Source organism: Xyrauchen texanus, chromosome 50, assembly GCF_025860055.1.
Source record: "Xyrauchen texanus isolate HMW12.3.18 chromosome 50, RBS_HiC_50CHRs, whole genome shotgun sequence".
Classification (NCBI taxonomy): Eukaryota; Metazoa; Chordata; class Actinopteri; order Cypriniformes; family Catostomidae; genus Xyrauchen; species Xyrauchen texanus.
The window spans coordinates 17,923,948-17,946,949 of NC_068325.1; the positions used below are offsets into that span (position 1 = coordinate 17,923,948).

General features: G+C 38.3%; 2 protein-coding genes across 2 annotated transcripts; both read left to right on the forward strand.

Moving 5' to 3' along the window:
- The first annotated feature begins 3,626 nt into the window (after nucleotides 1–3,626).
- On the forward strand, nucleotides 3,627–4,691 carry LOC127641005 (carboxypeptidase N subunit 2). The gene has a single exon (XM_052123739.1). It carries the CDS (start codon nucleotides 3,627–3,629, stop codon nucleotides 4,689–4,691), a length of 1,065 nt encoding a protein of 354 aa, XP_051979699.1.
- A 3,416-nt stretch (nucleotides 4,692–8,107) lies between these two features.
- mfsd6a (major facilitator superfamily domain containing 6a) lies at nucleotides 8,108–19,553 on the forward strand. The gene is made up of 8 exons (XM_052123962.1): nucleotides 8,108–8,346; nucleotides 10,879–11,873; nucleotides 12,448–13,034; nucleotides 15,061–15,158; nucleotides 16,520–16,681; nucleotides 16,766–16,864; nucleotides 17,015–17,298; nucleotides 18,983–19,553. Exons 2-8 carry the CDS (start codon nucleotides 10,905–10,907, stop codon nucleotides 19,166–19,168), a joined length of 2,385 nt encoding a protein of 794 aa, XP_051979922.1. The 5' UTR covers nucleotides 8,108–8,346; nucleotides 10,879–10,904; the 3' UTR covers nucleotides 19,169–19,553.
- The last annotated feature ends 3,449 nt before the right edge of the window (nucleotides 19,554–23,002 follow it).

A 23,002-nucleotide genomic window follows, 5' to 3' on the forward strand; every position in this document is an offset into this window, starting at 1 on the left:
GCTCACGTTGATTAAGTCCCTGCCGTTTGTACACAAGGCCCGTCACTACTACTTAAACCATCTCCAAAAAGACTACAACCATATTTGGCACAGCCCTTCAGCTTGTTCTGATGTGTGTTGCTACAACTTTTCGAATAGATCGGATTTACGGTTTTTGCATAACAGAGAATCAAACATGCCCCAAATCCCATAGAATTACATAGACAGAATGTTCAAATTGTCCAAGGCTATTTCAAACTCCAACTGTCAAAAATTCAAGTGTAAACAAACCCACACAAGGCCTTTAAAACCTTTAAACTTATTTGTTTTTAAACTATTTTAACTTTCAGACAAGGCTTTGAAAAGCTAACATCAAAGAAAAAACTTTACTTATATATATTTATCACCAGTGTTAAAAATGTAAAATTCATAACAGCTCTCCTGAAGTGGTTTGCATCTCTTCAAAACCCCCTCAATGTCTGTGCACCCTCCTCTAACGCCGTGAAATATTTATCACTTTGCCCTGTCTCTTTTCTCTCCTCTACCAACAGCTGTCTTTACAATAGCACTTCCCTCCCGGCTCCTACACACACAGTGTCATGTACACATAGACAGACACACACACACACTCCCCACCTGCGGCTGCTCCTCTGATGACAGACCAACCCAGCATTGATCACACTCGTACAGGTAAGGGACAATTATACTTACATTATCTTCCACGTTCTTATATTTTTTAACTTTTCAGTCAGTTTTGAGTGAGCAAATTAAGACTTTTCAGCTCTGAAGTGAAGCCATAGCCAAAGGTTTTTATGATGTGACCTGTATCCTGGCTGAGGTAGCAAGATACGATACACATCCCAACACAACACATATTTGAAAAGCAAACCCAACATACCGAATTGTTGGCCTTTCCTGTGGAAACTGTATTGATAATATACTATTTAGTTTGATAATTTGAGTAAAGTTTGGAACTCAAATACTTTGTTTATCCATGTACTAAGCAAGCCCTCAGACAATAACTGTATCAATTGGCAATGAAAATTTGTTTGCACACCTACATGGATATATATGAACACCTTTGAATGCAACCAAACGTGAGTTGTGCCCATTAAACACAGAACATTCCCCTAACGTTTGTGTATGGTTACTATTTGGCTATTTTATTTATAGTAAACCAATTTCTAACATTTAAGAAAGATTTTTGTTTAAGATTTTATTTTTTATAACAATAAACTAACGTTCCCAGAACTTTGCAAGGAAGTTTTTGTGTAACAGCTTAATAAGAACTTCATATTTTGGTTATTTGGAGGTTTAATTTTTGTAACTATAAACTAACATTCTCAGAATATTCTGGGAACCAGATAATGTTAGTTTTTTGGTTAGTTGGGAATTCCTAACATTTTAAAAAAGTAACATTTTTAGATTTTATTTTTGTAAATTTAAAATAACGTTCCCAGAATATGTTAGTTTGGTTAGTTGGGAATTCCGAACATTCTAAAAAAACTATTTTTATTTTTTATTTTGTAATTATAAACTAACGTTCCCAGAATATTCTTGGAACCAGATAACGTTAGTTTGGTTATGTGGGAATTCCCTAACGTTCTAAAAACGTTTTAACCATAAACTAACATTCCCAGAGTATTCTGGGAACCAGATATTGTTAGTTTGGTTGGTTGGGAATTCCAAACTTTCTAAAAAACTAAACTAACATTCCCAAAATATTCTGGGTTTAGTTAGTAATTCCTAACGTTCTTGGAACAATCTTGACAGGTGTGACAACATAATAAGAACTCACAGTATTTCATATATATATATATATATATATATATATATATATATATATATATATATATATATATATATATATTTTTTTTTTTTTTTTTAAGGTTTTATTTTAGTTAGCATAAACTAACATTCTCAGAATATTCTGAGAACCTTTGGTTGGGAATTCTAAATATTCTAATATATATATATATATATATATATGTATATGTATATGTATATTTAGGTTTAATTTTTGTAACTAAACTAACATCATCAAAATATTCTGGAAACCAGATATCGTTAGTTAGTAATTCCTAAAGTTCTTGGAACAATCTAGTTTTTATAACCATAAACTAGCATTCCCAAAACTTTACAGGTGTGACAACATAATAAGAACTTACAGTATTTCATCTAATAGTTATTTTATTATTTATTTTTAATATCGCTAAACTAACGTCCCCTAATGTCCTGAGAACCAAACATTTTTAGTTGGGTGATTCCTGTTTGTGTTTACGCTGGAAGACATTTAACACTAAGTGCATAAAACGTCCCATTTGAAGTTTTGTTTCTGTTTTAAGTAAATTTGTGGTGGATGTACAATTTAGTCTGATAATGATCTAATGGAGGACATAATGACAAAAATACATCATAGACACAACAATACATTGTTCATGCAGCAATACACACTAACCGAACAAAAATATAATGCGGTGCAGCATAAAACCAATATTCAAATTATATTACAATAAAGCAAAATGCATAATAAAGTGTTAAAGTTGATTATTATATCATTATTTAATATATTTCATTACCTCATCTTCAGTAGATGCATAGTGAAATATGGGCAAATTGTTCTAAAAATAATAATAATAGTTTAATTAAGAAAGCCTAAAGGTTTTTCACACTTTGGTCTTCTAAAGAAGCATATACCGTATCATTGATTAAATAAATCTTCTAGGTTTATTACAAGTTATGAACAAATCCCTCGTTTGTTAAAAGAAAGAAGCAAAATCGTGTTACAGTAAAGCACTTACAATGGAGGTAAATGGGGCCAGTCCTTAGAACACACACAGTTTCAACAGTATAGCCATGAGATGTAGATATTGTACTTGTTAACATGATTTTAGTGTGATAAAATCTCTGTCTAACCTTATCTGTGTAAAGGTACATCCAATCTTACAACTTTGTAATTACGACTATGTAATGCCGGTAAACCCTGTAATCCACGATAAGCTATTTATGAACACAAAAGCAATGAAGAACAGAAATTTCACCACACTAAATCATGTTAGCATATATGATGTTTACATCTTGTTGTTATACTTTTGAAACTGTATTTGAACATTTATGGACTGGCTTTATTGTGGTCTTGAGTACGAAACTTAAGGCCCAGGTATACTTCGTTTTTGAATGTTCCGAATTGCCTCACACCCGGTCGACCGCGTTGCCATTGCGAGTATACTTTTCTGACCGCGAAAGAATAGGAATGCGTTCGACGCATGTGCACTACAACTGCTTTGTGACACTCTTTCGTGCAGTCAATGGCCAGCGCATGCGCAGACGACGCACACAGATGAGGAACGCCTGCGCAAGTCCAGAAAATCTAGGCGGTGCAGTCAAACCACGCAGCTGTGCTGATGACGAAATCTGAGTCACACATACTGTGTGCAGAGGGATTCGCAACGTGTTCACCCAAAGTATGCTTTGGCCTTTAACGTCTGGCCTTTAAGCTCCTGTGGGATTTTATGGATTGCTGTTAGAAATGTACTGTAAGTTGCCTTAGAGAAAAGCTTCTGTTAATTTCCTACTTTCTTATGTCCATTCAAACGAATATATATACAGGCTTTTTTCTCACTGTATTCCTCCACAGAACCTCCAGGATGCATCTGCTGTTGGTTCTTCCATTTGTTCTAGAGGTTCAGTCAAGATCCATGAACCTCAGCTTCACGTGCGATTGCATCTGCCATACTGAGCTCAAAACCGCTGACTGCTCCAGCAGCAATTACACACACCTGCCCACGTCCCTTCCACCATTCACAGAACAACTAGACCTGTCCTTCAACCACCTGAAAGCCATCAAGTCCAGAGCGTTCCAGAATACCCGAAGACTTCGCGTCCTACTTCTAAACGACAATGTGATTAGTGTGCTATCCAAAGGGGCATTCTCGCCACTGGAGGGTTTGTTGAGACTGGATTTGAGCCGAAACCGAATCACATCCTTGAGTGAAGGATTTTCATTGGGTCTTGGCTCCCTTCGAGAGCTCTCAATGGCTGAGAACAGATTGACCATCTTGGACAGCAGCAGTTTTGTCCATTTGGACATTTTGCAAAGACTCAACCTGAGTCATAACGGTGTTAAGACAATAAAGATGAGGGCGTTTGGCTCCATGAGTACCCTCCGCCAGATACAACTCGACTGGAACAATATAACTATTCTGAAAAACGGGATCTTCTCTATGCTACGGAATCTTGAAGTTCTGAGTTTACAACACAACCATATTAACTGCTTGGACGTTGGAGTACTTTCGCCTTTGATTAGCCTTGCCCTGCTGGATCTCACCAACAACAACCTATCCTCGATTCAATTTAAGACCTTCTTGAGTCTCAACACCTATAGCACACACATAATGCTCCAAGGAAACCCCTGGAAGTGTGATTGCGACCTGCAAAGAGTGTTCCGAAAGCTTTGTAACGTCAAACGGCTGTTCCTGGACGACTACGCCAATCTCACCTGCTCGAATTTGGATGAAATTCATGGTTACTACACAATGGGTTTAGATAACGAACTCTGTGTTGCAGAAATGGTGACCGTCCTTGTCATTACGATAACGGTGATTATCACTGTCGTGGCAGCCATCGTTATGGCGGAGAAGAAACGAAAGAATAAGAATAAAGAAAAGCACTGGACAGAGGTCAGCGAGTACTCGTGTGCAACGCAGGATTAAGCAGATTTCTGAACAAATGATGATAATGTAATTAATCTACACATAGATTATATTAAGTGTATTAAAAGGAACCTTATCTTCCTCTCTGTGTCACAATTTGTCTATATTTTTTGTAAAATAATTGATGAAAGTCATACATGAAGATAAGCAGTATATTTATTTAAATGTATTAATTGACCAATTATGAAAACAGGATTTTTTTCACATTAATTTGACTGAAAATCCCCAATTGATCTCAAAATGGTGGTACTTGTAATTGTCTATCCATCCATGCTAGTACTAACTACATCCCATGTGACTAGCAAGTTATTATTGAAACATCATCAGCATGAGACAGCACACGTCTCCATCGCACACAAATCAGGAATGGCAGTAAATATAAACATGGGTGTTTACCGAACTGCATTTTAGTGCACTTGTAGGGCACTGCAGGAAGGGTACACCACTCGAACAGTCTTTCCAAATGAAAGCAAGAAGAAAAAAATGTCACTAAGGGCCCCTCAGTACAACTGTTAGCAAAGGGTACATTCATAAAGTAATGCCACGCTCCCTTCAGAGTGGACACATCAAGAGTTCTGTCCTTCGAGGTGAGTAGGGCATAGGGATGATCCCTTTCGATTCATTTTCGCCCCACATTCGCATTCAGTCAACTCGACTGACAGAATTAACTTAATCATACCGAACTAACCATACATTCAGATCTGAATATGCCATTATTAATGTTTAAGAGTTCAAGTAAGTCGTATTACTGTATTGTTATTAAAGATGAATGATGTTAATTCATTTTGGAAACCTGACATTGTAAGATAGTTTAGTCCAAAATACATGTATTTTACAGAGATAAATATGATGTGAAATGTACAAAATGTAATCACTGAATATGATTTGGCTCATTCTATAATTGGGGGTACATTTCATGTCAACAAAAAAGTACAAAAACAAACTGCTTTCTCAATAAAACCACTATTGGTATAAGTTAATATATTTCTTCAATGTAATATATCTATTTGTTGCAAAGCTTAAGCATGAAACAACTTTTTGATATAATAAGGGAAAGGATGTTTTATAAATCTGCCTTAAATATAATTTTGGTAGTTTTAACAGATGTTATGCAAAAGTCTAACCTTTGTGGATGTAAAATCTAAGTAATGATGCTGACAACCACCCCTGGAGTCGTGAGTTTGAATCCAGGGTGTGCTGAGTGACTCCAGCCAGGTCTCCTAAGCAACCAAATTGACCCGGTTGCTAGGGAGGGTAGAGTCACATGGGGTAACCTCCTCCACATGCTGTGAGTCTCTGCGGTGTCATGCACAACGAGTCACGTGACAAGATGCGCGGATTGACTATCTCAGAAGTGGAAGCGACTGAGTCTTGTCCTCTGCCACCCGGATTGAGGTGAGTAACCACGCCACCATATTTTGCACGCACACACAAAATCATATTTGAAAGACATAATCACTTTTGACCCTCATTCTGAGACTGTCAGAAATGCTTGGTTTTGGTGCTTCCTCTCCTTTAAGACTTGACAGTACATGCCCAATGTTATGATTGGCTCTCTGTTCTTGACCTCACTGCTCACCGCAACTGGGAGGGGCTACAGAAGTGATACGGTAAAGTAGAGGTTGATGTGTTGTTGTTGAGGTGGAGAGGTTTGAAAATGTCTACTACAATGTGACATCACAAAGTGAAGTAAGTAGAGAAGGAGTCATTTCAACAAATGCTCTGAAGTTCTGAGTTCTGAAACTTAACAGTATGTTTTTATAGTACAATGACTTCTTAAATTTCAAAAGATGAAAGAAAAATGTGATTCTTCGTGTCATGACCCCTTTAAAATAGAATCTGATACTGACAAAGGGCCAAATCGTCACTTAGTTTGGGAGGGAAGATGTCATAGCCTTCCGTATTTTGAATAGGTTTAGACCACTAGAAGCCCACTTAGGCGATTAATGAGTTTGACAAAGGGGTTTGAGCTTAGGAAACTGCAGCCAGTATGTAAACTGTCTAATGTCAGAACTTGAATACACTTAGAGATTTATTCAACCAAACAGGATGCAAGTAAAACCAATGGGCCATGGCTCACTCTGTTAAAATTGTTTTGCTTAGGGAGTGGCCGAAGAAGATACATGGTAATTATAGTGTAATGCTTCAATTTGCAACAAAGTGAAACTATTTAGTTCATAAAGAGCTAAGGAACAGGATGTTTTTGGCTGTGTTACAAAAGATACACCCAATTTGCTGTGAGGTACTGTACAATGGCAGGTGGGGCCATTTCATACATCCCTGGTGTGTCTTTGGCTTCTGTGAGATTTTTTTTATACCCTTTTATTCTTGTTTCAGGCTCCTCTAAATCATAGAATCAATTTGAATGTACAATAATTAAAAAGCAGAGATGTGTGAAATCATCATGTAATTTTATTGTGCTTGTGCTATTTTCCACAGCTTGTAAACATCCTGTTTGTGAAAATGTTTGGACAATTTTTCATTTGAACAAAATCGATTCAGTAGATCAATAACTTTATTTGACTTGTAATCAGTAATAAAATGCAAACAACAAACACAAAAATATACATTTTATACAAGCAACTAACTATCATACATATCAAACATATTGATATTGAACTATTAAATATTCTAATCTAAAAGATAATCTAATTAAATATTCGTATTGCTGGTCTTGGCGTTTGTTGTCTTTGTATGGTGAAATCTTGCATATTCACGAGCTACTTTACCATTGGAAGGATCATTTGGTAGAAGGGAAGCTTGACCTACATATTATTCAGAATACCATGTCTTCGCTATTGGACAGTTACCCCGTAACGTCAGCATGGATTTATTACTATTCATGAGCCATGCCTTCGACTAAGGAAGAGTTTCGAGCAACGTCCGCATGACCTAATTAATATTCATGAGTCATGCCTTCGACTGCATTCACACTGCCAGCGACACGCAGCGACAAATCGACCTCATCTCATTCATTTTCAATGAGAGCTGGCGACTTCCGGCAACACGAGCGACGGCATAGACGGCGGCCGTTGGCGACCAGATGTGGGCGTGTCCAGCGACGCGACAGAGTTGAGAAACGTTTAAATGTATTCAAATGACGTGCGACTTTCAGGAGCGACAGCCAATACGAGAGAAGATGATAGAGCTCACGTGATCCTTATTTTTTTAATAATAATATTAATTGTAAAGAAACAGTGCTGTTTAGACTCTCCAGACACACCATTAGAGACCCAACCGCCAGCCACTGGCGACATGCAGCGACAAAGTAGCTGGCAGTGTGAACGCAGCTTAAAGAGTTTCGAGCAACGTCAGCATAATATAGTTAATATTCATGAGCCATGCCTTCGACTAAGGAAGAGTTTCAAGCAACGTCAACATGACCTAATTAATATTCATGAGGTAAGACCATAGTCTGTTTCTGCGCAGGTGAACTCGGTATCATCGCCATCAAGCAACAAAAATGCCTTGACAAGACATAAAATAATCGGGAAATCATCAATTTAGACCACCAGAAAAAGACAGAAAACCAGAACTTGGGTCAAAATATAAAATACTTGGGCTTATAGTCGGAGATGGAAGGAAACAATAAGCTTTTTTATCGAAATTTACCTGCTCCGGAGTGATCAGGACATCTGCAAACTTCGCGAGACAGGTAAACACACAGTGCTTTCATATGTCGTGTTCATGTTTATTTAAATGTATACGCTTAATTTAAGGAAGAACATTTGTTTGATCTGGGACTTGGTGGATTTTTCTTCTCCATTTCCTGCATTTCAGTATTTCGTATCACTCATCCTTGTTTTAGTGACTCAGGTTTTAACAGCAAGGAACAGAATACAATATATATATATATATATATGTGTGTGTGTGTGTGTGTGTGTGTGTGTGTGTGTGTGTGTGTGTGTGTGTGTGTTCATATATATATATATAAATACTTGGAGGACTTGATATACAAGTCATTTAAATGACTTATAATGCCGCGGTATAAAGGAAGCGCAGATACTTCCGCAAATGTTGTACAGTTTGAGACAGGCCCAACATATACTTCTATGACGTCATTGAGCAAGAAACTAGCTGTATTGTCTTCACGGTCAGGGTTTAAATGCAAATCAATGTACTTGTGCTTATCACTCTTTGGCCAGCGCCATTTGTGCTCCTTCACATTTACATTTTTAACCAGTTGAGTCATAATGATGATGCAAATTTCCAATTGGTTTCTTTCGTATAACAATTTCAATGCTGTTTCATTCTTCATTCCTTGATATTTCATTGTCTTGGGCATCTGTATAATTATCTGTGTTCAAAGTCGTCATAAAATCAAAATAGACCCTATTAACCTTTTTTTAATGCACGTTCCTGGTCTTTTTATGCACAATGTTTCAATGCACGCTGTTGCAAATTGTCAAAATGCAGTGGCAGGCCGTGCATTTAAATTCTAGGCCTTCAGTGTGATTCATGCCATTAAGAAAACACAATGTCACAATGAATAAGGACACCCATACATTATGTCGCAGCTAACTAGTAATACCAATTGACACTTAAAAACACGTCCACGCACGAAAGCCAGAACTTGAAACGACACAATGCTCAAGCAAGCCTAATTTAAACTGCAAGACTGTTTTGTGAAATGATCGTCTCCCGAACAGACATTCAAAAATCATAATGTTTCATATGAATCTACCAAGGAGGTCTATAATACCTGCAAAAATGTCTTATAATATTTGCGATTTAAATGTTGCTTGCAATAAATTTCAATTTCAACTTTTCAAAACTTGATCCGACACTGAATGCTCAAGCAAGTGTTACAAAAGCCTAATTTACACTTTGAAAACTCCTGATATTGCTATAGCAATGCAAAAAGCATTTACCAATTTGCTTTATGTGAAAATCAGTCCTCCTTTCCTTTTTAATAATTTAAGCAATCACACAGTCATGCAGAACATCTCATGTTTTTACATTCATAAGGATCTCTTTCTCAATGGCAATAACAGCAGTGATGACCGCCGACTCGTCAGCAAGATCTCACGCTCTTCGCTTTCAAATTACGTACATCACTTAAAGCGTGATTGGCTAGAAGGCCTCAACCGGGACATATCCTAAAGATCACACCCACTAAGAACAAATAGATCAATCTGATTGGCTGACTGAAACTGACAGTAGATGCGCATTCATTTGCACTGTTCTGACTGGATAAACTTCATTTTTCTCTATTTGTTTGTAGATTAATTAAGAGTTGAAAGCGATTAAAAATACATAGGCAAAAAGGTGATTGAGAATGAAAGGATGAAAAATATTAATTTATTTGGCATGTTAGGCCAGCAGCGAAGGCTTTGTTGGCCCTGAGAATTCGCCACTGTCAAAATGTAAATAACCGGCACCTTTAAACCGACATCTTTTCAGTTGATGTAACAAATCCCTCCTACACCAAGTGCACACTTTATAATTAGCATAACTTTTCGTTTGTTGCTTGTCAGACTGAACGATTTGAACCCAGTGGGATCTTTCGTGAAAGTCATGGCATAGGCTACTATGTGACATTAATGTCAGACTGTACGATCGTTGTATCCAAGAATTTGGTCACAATCATCCCGATTGATGGTTTTATCACATCTGGCCATCATACAAGCAGTCCAACTGCTCGACTGTGACACAAAATTAACTTTGTCGGAGGTTAAGATTAATCACTAAAGCAATTAATTGACAATCAGTGAACATGTCACACTAAGCGACCAAAAAAAATGCAGATTTTGCCCTATGACAAGAGAACAATTACAATCCCCAAAATATTTCTTGCACGGCAAAAATCATGGCCAAAATTGTACAGGGTGAACCTGGGTTTACTAAGCCTTTGAAACTCTATGCAAGTGAACACAAACACTTTTAGCAACATTATTGCCACAGTAACTCAAGAAGCATGTAAAAGATTAGCCAAGTTGTCTAGTTTTTGCATTCTTGTGTAGAGTATGTTGTTGACCTTTTTCAACCTCAACCACCTAGCTCCATTATGATACATGACGCCCTTTTTTCATGCTATAGTGAATTTTCAATGGATAAAATGATGCCCGGCCAATATTTTAAATACATCAGATAACAGAATTGAAATGGTTTGCCAACTGTGCTTCATGTTGATTATTAAATTTTTTTTACTGCATACTAAAGGTTTGCATGTTTAACCCAATTTTAGAAATATATCGAGCAACCCAGCCAAAGATGGCAGACGACCGTGTAGCCATCCTAACTGACGATGAGGAGGAGTTGAAGAGGAGACACCTTGAGCGTTTTGACCGGCTGTCACTCGAGATTCAGGCAGACCAAACTGCCCCTCTACCCGAAACCAGCACACCCAGTGATGACACACCAACTTCAGCCCCTCAACGCGACATGGGCTGCTGCGAAAGATTGTCCCTCCGGATCAACCCTAACCTCCTCGTCTCAAAAGTGTTTTATTTCTTCTTCTATGCTGCCTATGGTTCCCTTCATCCCCTGCTTGCTCTATACTACAAACAGCTTGGGATGAACCCTACCCAAAGTGGTCTCTTAGTCGGAATCCGATATTTCATTGAGTTCTGTAGTGCTCCCTTTTGGGGAATTGTGGCAGATCGTTTCAGGAAAGGTAAAGCAGTCTTATTGTTCTCAGTATTTTGCTGGCTACTTTTCAATGCTGGAATCGGTATTGTGCAACCACCTGACTTGATGTGTAAAGAGGAAAGCGTCTTGACAACCACAGCTATGATACCAACTGTCCGACCTACCACATCTAATGAGACATTCTACCTCAATACCAGTTCAATCCCAGCAACCAATCGGTTGAGACTGCGCCGGAATCTGATTGGTCGATCCGTCCCCTTCTCCAGTCTGTCTTCAGTCTACAGGTTCAAACGGGATTCCAACTTGAGTTTGACCATGGCACCTCATGAGTTGGGTAACACAACACAGTCCGACCAAACCACCATCACCACCACCACTCCACCTAAGCCAAACACGTCCATCTGGACAACAGGCCCACCTAGCACAAACACGACATCCACCAGCACCACCACTCAAAGCCCCACAACCACACCAAAACCGCTAGCCCCCGAATACAACGTGGACCAGGTTCATGGAGTTTTCCTGCTGATTCTGCTTGTTATCATCATTGGCGAGTTTTTCAGTGCTCCTGCCATAACAATTGTTGATACGGTACGTAACTCTCTTTTTTTTTTCTTTTTTTTTTTTCTCAAAATTAATTCAAATACAAGGCAAAGGTAGCTTTATGATGAGTTCGTAGACACTGAATCAAATTAATTGGATGATAAAATATGTTCTCAAAACGTCAATTTCAGCTTGCCATTTTGTCTCGTGCACTGTCCAGCGCTCAACCTTTCAAAGTACACACTTTTGTCCATGAGCCCATACTTACAAGTTCAACACATGCACAGTTGCACACTACTACAGTTTTGTGATATTTTTAGCAAAGCATGCACTAACAAAATTCAAAGACACAGACTGTCCACGCATGGACCATGTCTTTGCATGTCGTTGGTGCATCCATGCATGCTCTGCTGATGACGAAATTTGCATCAAACACACTGTGTGTGAGACATACCTGCACGCGGATAACCGAAGTATATTTTGTCCTTAAGACTCGTCAACTATGACGACTTTGATTATATGGCATGTTCCTTCGTGGGCAGGTTTTGTAGCAATTCCAGCACAATTACATGTAAAAGGAGTATTTGTTGTCTCTAAAATATGTCGATTTGAATTGTTCTAGATGACGTTGCAATACCTGGGTCCACACCGTGACCGTTACGGTCTTCAGCGAATGTGGGGATCACTTGGCTGGGGTGTCGCCATGCTCTGCATCGGTATCTGGATCGACCACACTAGCACTAACCTTGTCATTGATGAAGTGAAGAACTGCTTCATGGAAAATTACAAGAACTACCATATCGCCTTTATTGTGTTTGGTGTTTTAATGGGACTAGCTCTAATTGTTGCCACTCAATTTAAGTTTGACCAGCATCAAACTCAAGGGACGCAAGAAAGAAGTGACATTGGCAACCCGGATGGTTCTTCTAGATCGGAGAACTCTGAGACCCCAACAAATGTCCAAGCCGGGGAGTTCCACTTCTGGGACTTGATGCGACTGCTGTGTGGTGTACAGTATGGCACAGTATTATTCGTGGCCTGGTTCATGGGATTCGGCTACGGTTTTGTTTTTACTTTCCTGTACTGGCATTTACAGGACCTAACAGGAACCACCACGCTGTTTGGTGTTTGCTCTGTCTTAAGTCACGTGTCAGAGCTTGCTGCATATTTCACCAGCCACAAATTCATCGAACTGGTGGGACACATCAGGTGAGATTTCTGCAATTCTTTATCAGGTTAGGAGCATTACTCTGGTGGTTTTTACTGCTTGAGTATACTTGATTTTTCTATGTGCCGTTCCGTCTTGCACAAAGTCAAGTGCCAAGTCTTTCAGCACAGTCAATGTCAGGAAAGTTGGTTGGATGTTTATTGTCATGGATAGTTTAAGCTCATCTCCCAGCCTGGGCAAGCTGGTGTTTAGGTGGTTTAGCTGGTTGGCCAGCTGGTCTACCAGCCTAACCAGCTGACAAGTGCCACAAACCCCTCTAAAACTATGAACGCAAACCAGTGTAAACCTTTTAATCAGGGTAGACAGCAAGGCAACTCACTAGGGTTTAGAATGGAGCCATCCACCAGGCTTAACACATTTAACACAGACTTTGTGCTTTTTAACCAAAGCTGTCCTAGTAATGCTGGCTATTTAGAGCAGATATTTGTCCAGGTAACCCAAACCATCTCATTGCACCATGTGACTCCAGCTCATTTGAGCAGGACCTTAAATCAGTGAGTCTTTGTGAAAGCCGGTGTCGTGCGACTTTGTAGGTCTGCACTGGTATCAGTGAGTCATTGTTTGTTTGCTTAAAAGGTTTGGTTCATATCAAGGAGCACAAAGGCTTTTTCTCTCTCCGTGGTGGCCGAAGTCCCAGATTACACTGCATAGTAGCAGCACTGTCCACTGTGTTTTACATAGAGCATAATATTCACTTTCTTTTTGCTGTTTGACTATATTTAACAGAAATGTGCAGAATTTAACAGAAATTGGTTGTTTTAAAGTTGAAGTGTGTCATTTCTGAAATACAAGTGTCACCAAATGGAATTGCCAATATAAGGACTCGCACCATTGGTTGAGCCAATGTTGCTATGTTGGGCTGGACAGGCTGCTCAAACAGAGTATGGTTTCTAAAGCGCCGCAGATTTAGTGTTTATACTTTTTGTGGGTTTCAACCCACCAATGGGTTACTTGTAGCTGTCTCTGCATATTAAGAAAGTATTTTAAAGCTCAAGTATGTAACCTTTTCGGTATTTAAATACTTTAACCAATTCCAGCTTAATATGTAGAAACAACCATATGAAAGCCATTCATAGGTTAATTGTCTTGAAAACTGTGAACACTGTCTCTGTGGCACTTTGACCATCTGAACAGATTTTACAGTTTTTATCTTGTATAAACTTGTCTTATCTAATATTGCATATATGTAGTGATGAACCCTTGTTTGCCATGTGAATGGCCTAGTTGCTGACATGGCGTTAAAACTAAATAAATAAATCTCTGTGGCGCTTTGAAAATTCCTGTTTGGTTTGAGCGAACTGTCTCGAGAGAGACAATAACATTGACTCGACCAATAGCGTGAGTTAGGGGCAGGACAATCTGTTTCCTTAACTAATGGCTGATGGGGGGTTTATTAAGCTGTTTTGAAAACAATGTTTATTTTTTCAATTCCGTTTGTTGACACTAGTGCTGCAGAAATGACATACTTCAGCTTGAACATTGAAATAATTAAACCCTTTACCTTGAAGTGAGCGAGAATGCCATTTGTGACTTGTTGACCGGTTACCTTTACCAGTTCAGGAGTTACAATTTCCTGCAAGAGGCAGTTAAACATCTAGGGTATTTTCTGTTTTATAGATACTTCGTAAAAAAGATGACCTACATAAACTGATGACGACTATGGGTTTAAATCTTAACTATATTGCTTGTTCCAAATTGCAGAGGAAGTTAAGCTTATGAGTCAACAGGACACACTTATACAGAACTCTATTTAAAAGTGTAATAAAGAATTACTGTTTTTGTAGATGAGTCTCATAAAGATTATGTCCAGATCATATTTTACCCATAATTTAATTAGACCAATATAATATTTTGTATATTATATATAATATAATTTTAGGATGTTTTTTTCTTTTTTGTGACATTTTCAAGACAATTGAACACATATTCCCTCCCAATTCTCATGTTTTTTAACAGCTATTTGTTTTTTTTAATGTGGCTGTGTTTCTCTATTTCCTTTTGTGTCAGAGTTCTGTACATCGGCCTGGCGTGTAACACAGCACGTTACCTCTATATCTCGTACCTTGAGAACGCCTGGACCGTGCTGCCAATGGAAGTATTACAAGGTATAAATGGCCAGTTCTCAAATTCGAGAAAAAGCAACTATGGCCATCATTAAAAATACTACGTTTAAGATATATCTGTGATGTTTGCAGAACAAAACGAGAAAAGCAATTTTAACTACAGACCTAATTTGGCTACAGGATTTAGTGTTACAAAAGCTTGTACAGGGTTTGTTTCAGAGCAGGAAGTTAAGTTTGTTAATTGTAGTCGGTTCAACCACCCTTTCCTGGTACACAAAACAGTCTAAACGAAAGCAATTTGTGCATAAGATAATGCCTCTCTGTATATGAGTTATGTTGAAAAGAAAAGGATATTAAAATTGTCATTGCTGATGCAGTTTTGGACTCTAGAGTGGAAAGGCAGTTTTCGTTTGTGTCCATTTTCATTAAGAAACTTTAGCTGAACATCTAAGACAAATTTGAAGCCTAAATTAACCATAAATGAGAACTCAATTAAGCTTTGAAAGAGCAACATGTGAGTAATACAATTTCCCTGTACGTGTGTTTTGAGAGAAAGCACCGGAATTAAGACCTGGATCGTCGGTTTACATCCAATACAGACGTTGTTTTGTCTGTCAGTTCTTGTGTTATAGTGTTTATTATTAGCGATCTCTTCACACATTGTACTTTAAAGTGATCTGTTTGTATATGTTAAGACACCTTATTAGCATATGTTTGCATTTAATGAGAGGCATTCATGTGTGCACATGCCCAGTTATGTGAAGATTTTTTAATGTCATTGTAAATAAGGTTTGATGGTCCAATTTTAACTTTGGTCTGAATTCAAATCCACCTTTACATCAGATATAATGTCTCGAACTTCATATCTTGAAAATGGTAGTAAATTTAGTTTCTCATTCAACTGTTCATCTGTTGAATATAAAGGCTATAAAAATATGGTTAGTTCTTAAATATAAAGCATTGTGATGGAGCCAAGTGTCTGAGTCCCCAGTGTGTTTCGGGCTTCTTTATAGTTAAAAGTCCCACGTTATGCACCAAATTGTAAAAATGTATTCTGATTATTATTGGGATTTTGGTTGAACAATAAACTACATATTTACGTATTTATTTTGGACCTGTGTAGCCTCTGTTTATGTGCCCGACTTAGTAAGGAAAGACTAAGAAAATTTATAGAAATTATTATTATAGAAATCGATTTTAAAAACTATCGCCCCGATTAATCCGTTATCTACCTTCTGCAACATCTTAGTTATTGGTATCGTCAACCTCTAGTATGTAGATGCATGTTTGAATATTATTTACTTTAAAATACCAAATACTTTTTGGGGCCACTATACATGTATAAAAATCTAATAGGAAAGACACCTCATAATTATTGAATGTTGCATCTCTATCGTGTGCAGGTGTGACACATGCGTCCGTATGGGCAGCATGTATCTCGTACCTGAGCGCAGCCGTACCTCCGGCCCTCCGGACATCTGCTCAGGGCATCCTGCAGGGTCTTCATCTCGGTCTGGGCAGGGGCTGTGGCGCCATGGTGGGCGGCATCTTCGTCAACTACTTTGGTATGAACAATAACGATTGTATTGGTTAATCCATGACATGGATTACAAATGTTGGTCTCTGTCAACAGCTGTCTTGTTTTTCAGGTGCTGCGGAGACATTCAGAGGAATCGGAATGATGTCTCTTGTTATTTTGCTCATTTTTTCATTCATCATGTGCATCACTGGGCAGGATGAGAAAAAGGGTGAGTGTTGCTTTTTCGATTTGTTTGAGTAAAGTTTGTTGGAAAAATAGTTGGGCTCGTGGTCCATAGAACTACTGTAGTTAGAACTAGTTTGGTCCATAGAACAAGTTAGAACTATTTTCATTGATTTAATTTTTTTGTTCACCGCAGAGGACAAGATGTTAGCAGAGAACATTCCAATTCCATCCAGTCCTGTACCCATAGCAACCATTGACCTGGTTCAAAACACAACAGACTTGACGACACCCACTCGACCCGAGCCCAAACTTCACGCCCGGAAAACACGATACCAGGAAGAACAGGAGGATCTGTCTAAGCCCGCCTGGGTACCCTCCGTTTCGCCGTGGGTTACCATCGCTCTCGCCTTCTACCAGATCAGAGAGATGGTTGTCATGGCGAAGACACGCCCATTTGTTGATGTCCAGCCCCTTCAGGTAGCAAAGAGAATTAAAAAACACACTAATTTTAAAGGATTTTTAATGTGAATATTGAAGTAATTGAATGAGTGTTTGCTCTTTCCTTCTTTTCCATGCTGTCTATGCAGAAAGGTGAGACTACATAGATTTAGTAGTGATTATAAACCGTATTTAAATTCTTAGTGCCACTCCACCCCCATATAGTATACATTTTAACAAAAAGTTTATGTTGTGTATCCAGTCTTACTCGGACACATGTCAGAATGCAAAGGCGTAGATTTGGCTTGAACATTGGGTGGGTTGCAGCATGAAGCATTTACCCGTGTTTCCATTGATCTTCAGTATAAATAATGCGGGATTGAACTTGCTTGTTTTGATTATTGGGGGGTTACCTCCCCCCCATCCCCCCTGGAATATACGCCACTGCAGACTTCAGTAGTAAATGTTGTTTTTCGCCATGAAAAAACACTTGGAATCTGGCATGGTGTAAAATCAATAACTAACTAACCCAACAACTGTAAGATATTCATAGGCTGATTTCCTCAAACTGTAAACACTGACTTTAGGCACTATAAAAATCACTCTTTGTTGACCATCCGGTCCAACCTGACTCAACAACATTGGTTAGGAGTTAGGGGCGGGACTATCTGTTTATTTGATCAATGGCAGAATGGGGGAGTGTTCAAAAAAGGTGTTTATTTTTGCAATTCTGTATGGTGACACTAGTGGTGCAGAGATTACACTTCAGCTTTAAAGTCTTGCCGTGTATGTCTTTGTGCCGAAACTTCCAAGTGTATCTGTCTGTACCTTCACTGCATGTTGAGAGTAAAAGGTGTTCCGTGTAATGTGTGTCCAAAGAAGAGATTTGCACAACCGATTTGTCATTGAATGTCTATTTTAATACCCTTTCTGTTTGCTACAGTCAGTTAAATAAATAAACATTTAATTCTAATCATTCCAAGCACAAATGAGTTCAACCCATTCGAGACTCTCTCATTAGCTTGTGCACATTTACAGATGCTCCTTACAGAAATGCCGGTTTCCTTAAAGAAACAGTACCGGTTTTTAACACGTGTACAACAACATTTTTAAAAAGCCAAAATGTGACCAAAATGATGAAAAACCTATATAATTAGTATATTTTTGTAATGTACCTTGCTAGAAGGTCCCCTGTATAATTAACAGAATTAGCTGGGAGACAATTTCTTTCATATGTAAGCAAAAGGGACATTATTACTGAAATATACACATATGAATCGCAATCTAATCGGGAAATCTTTATCAAAACCCAGCCCTAGTAATTCAACATTTCTCTGTTCTGTTTTCTCCAGTTCTCTCACAAACTGGTTAGCCTATTAGCTTAGCATATGCTAGCTGCTTCTCTTAAATTTCATCATATTTTTCCTCACTGTTGCCACCTACTGATATAGAGGTCTTATTGTATTCAATAGAACTTTTACGTGCTAGTTAGGATAGGTGTAGGGTTGCTGTTGGACTCCAAACAAACAGTGATTGAATGTGACATCCAACTGGTACAAGACTTTAGCATTTCGCCTGTTATTTGTGGGGGAACTATCTTGCAGACAGACCCTTCTCAAAATGTGGGGTTTGGTGCGAATAAGCCTTTAGATGGTGCTAAAGGCTGTGTTAAAAACAACTGATCTAAATTCCTGTCTCTATCTTTGCATATTTCTCTCATTAGGATACAGATGAGGTCCCATCAGACTCCCAAGATGAAGACCAATCACCTCCAGTCTTTGACAATGTCATCCAGCAGGAAAGCTATCCCAATAGCCTCCAGTCCCAAGAGGGTCCTGGGACCCAAGGTGCCACAGCACAGCTGCAATTCCCAACAGGGGACCTAACGCCTGTATTACCAAGCAACTGAGCACTCACCATTACTGTCACAACTGATCCATGAACACATTTGTATTTTCAGTGAAGAGTTTTACATCGAGACATTTTGAAATGGAACTACATGGACATAAAAAAGGAAGATACTTTGCTGTGTAAGTGACCTTTGTATGTATTTTAAATTATTTTCAGGACTTTTGCACAAGCTTTGAATAAAGCCTGTCAGTTTTAAACTAACCTGTTTGTACATTTTGTTCACCTGTAGAGGGCAGCAGTGTACGGGCACTGTGCCAGTATCACACAATGGATAATTGTGAGGAATATAATGATTGTGCATTGTATATATTCAGTCTTACAGTTTTTCTCTTGTGAAACACTACTATTGGCTGGTTGCACTAATAAATGGCATTGAAACAGTTGTCTACATAAGCTTTGTATATTATGTATCAAAATTGGTTACTGTTTGGTTGATGGTTTGCGTTTACACTTTCACCTCTTTGGGTGCATAGATGGAGAGTTTACAGGGGGGTTTGGTTTTATGTTTGCTTTTGCTTCTCCTTTAGAGTGCAGCACATCATAGTCTCATAGACCCCATAAATCAGCCTGACCTGATCAAAAATTAGTCAACATATCCCTGATAGCACACGCACATCAACCAGACGTCTATTTGATGTGTGTGTTTACATATGGAAAACATATTTATCACGTTGTTTGCTCATCTGTAATATGTCTATTAGATGTATGTCTCGGATGTCAATCAGACTTTCAGCAGATGCATTTGAGATGTTTATGATTCAGAATGTAAATCTGATCTTTTTAAGATGTTTAGCAGACGTTAATTAGATTGTGATGCTTTCCAGATGAAAAAAATCTTAAACGGACATCTCTGAGAGATGTGGAATACTAATAACTTATTTAATTAGTTAAATGTTAATTGCTCTGCCTTTTTTCACCATATTGTAGCTTTTCCAGTAACAGGTTACTTTTTCCAATGAGTGGTTTCACAAAACGCAAATTACCCGTAGCGTCGTGAAGAACGAATAATTTAAGTGAATCGGTTTCTTTCGGACGATTCATGTAAATGAACAAGATCAAATAAATGATTCCTCGATTCACTTGAAACCCTGCACACGTAGTCACTTCACTTTATTTTGAAGCAAAATACTTAGTACATTGCTGCTGTTTATAGACGTGTTTGACTCTGTTATGTAAAATAATGTGTTTTGTTGTATGTAGGATATATTTTCAATGTAGTTTCCCAACACTGTATATGGTGGCTTCTGTGTAACATCAAGATTGAATGAGATTTCAAGGACCTGAATTACCTGTTTACATTTTCCTCACCACAAAAGAGTTCAGTTCATCCTCTGGAATCAAACACCTTATTTACAGCACACACCCACTCACAGCATGGATTTAATCTCCGGTGGGATTTAGCTGCCACTAACACAATATGCCCTGCAACCGTTTGCAAAGTGTCAGAATTCAATACAATGCCATTTATAATAGGGTAATGGTTAAAATTCAACCGTTTATGACCATACAAAGATACAAGAAAAGCCGCTTAAGGCTTAGTTTTTTTCACAGAAAGGTATGCAAAAAATGTTCCTTACTCCCTGAAAGATATTAATAAAATAAGTGTCATGAGGTAACTCGCCTGTCTCTGTGACAGCTCGTTCTCATAGAACTGTAGTTGCGAAATATTGAGGCTTAATGCCATGTTTATGCCATGTTGTTCATAACAGTTGTCAGTGGAGGGCGCTATAATGCTGCTGTTGTTTTTGACAAACGCTTCTCGGTGTCGATCACATTAAAGCTCGTTTGGTATCTTAGAAATGCAGGGTTTTGGAAAGAGGGGCGTGGCTAATTCAAGGATCAGTTTATGGAATTTCTAGAACAGCTAAAATTGAAACCTTTAACATGTCAACAAACGTTGCCGGCATGTTAAGTATAATCGGTGTAAGATCGTGCATGTAAACGTGCTCATTATGTTCAGCTAATTTCTAACCTTTTGTATTATTTCTCTATTTATTAGAGTTTTATCTAATGTGGCTTGGCTCGGACATAAGAGAGAAAACGGTATATAGTTAAAAATAATGAGCATGTTTACATGCATAACATAAAATCCGACAAAGCAAGAAAACTGCGGTTTCATAAGATTTGTAATAATAGTTATTCGTCATATATATGACACTTTTCACGTCAAATTATGAAGAGGCGTACGCACAACACTTGCGTTCATTGGATAAACCTTTAAGAACTTGTAAGTGTTTACATACAATGCAAAATCGGAGTAATGGACGGAAATCTTCCCATGTCAATCGTTTTATTCGTAAGCGGTTAATGACCGTATACCGATAAAGGAAAACAGTTTAATGTTTTCACACGATCACACACACACACACACACACACACACACACACGTTGTTGGCATATTATGCATAATTGGTGTTAGAGCATGTAAACATGCTCGTTGTTTGGCTTACATTAGCATTGAATTATGGTAATTATAGGGAACATGTAGGCATGCATGCCTGGTCCATTTTTGCTTTTATTTGAGTATTTTTGTACTGCTCAAACAGTAATTGCTCTGTGGCAATTGCTCATATAATTATAATGGACTTTAAGATGACAAATGGAAGGCAGGTTTGTTTTGGAAGTGATGAGTCATGAACGGGTTTTGGAGATATTTTAGGTGACTTCAGCTAAACGCTCACATTCTCAAGACGGAGAACTCCAAGGACATTTAGTTGGTATTCTCTGCCTGCTTTTTAATATCCACTGCTACAGTAGATGATTATAATTAATTCTACACAAACAAACAGCTCCATGGTTTTCTAGATATGTACAATTGTGTTGGCATTTACCATGCTAGTACCATGATATTCATTGTAGTACCTTGCCTGGGATACCACGTAAACCTTTGCAATCTGCCTTAATTTCAACCCTGCCTCAAATACTTATCCCACTCAGCAGGCCAAGTGTGGGCAGTTACTGCCAATTTTGTAATTTTGAAACCAAAGATCGAGCCAGAACACAGGGGTTATTGGGAAAACTTGGGAAGCTGTTGGCAACGGCAGGTTTCAACAGGCTAAAGGAACTGTGAGTTTGAAGTTTTGAATTTCATATTACTCTCCACAATGACTGTCAATTGGACGTTTACAAAGCCAGAGAATCCCACACCAACACTCTTAAAGATATGAAGATCTTTGGTTCAGTAAAGAACTTTGTAGCGGCTTGTAATGGCAAAGTCCGTTCAACAAGCAAGCCAGTCCACTCAGTGGCAATCTTTGGAATACTCTTGGGCAGCCATTTTCAATGGATAAAGCATAAAATTACAGCGTCTATCTTCAATGGAAAAATGCAGAATATCCCAAACAAGGAACATCATTCAAATTTGACAACAATGGTATCATAAATTGTACTTCTTTAGCTCAGATCAAGATTAAAACGTAATTTTTCAGGCTGGTCCAGCTAATGTGCATGTGCTTTCTCCAGTTGGCTGACAGGCGGTGTCTGTATCTAAAAGGTGGTTGGCTGTTTTACCTGTAAGGCAAGACATCCTTTTCTACATCCACTATATTTGGCGTTCCAATTTCTCCTATTTATTTTAATACAAGTGCTCTGTCTCAGGCTAATCAGGGCTCCTGAGTTAGTTTTGTGGTTCTTTAAAAATGTAAGTTCTTAATGTGGCATAACAGGTTTTTCAATTCTGTGTATTCGTTTTTTTGGGTTCTTGAAAGCACCAGATGATTTTCAAACAACCGAACAGAACGTTCTTTGTGAATCCTGAAGGGCCATTCATACCGAATACATTTTTGAGAACATTTTCACTCTTTTTCAATTGTTTTTCTATGTAACCATTCTC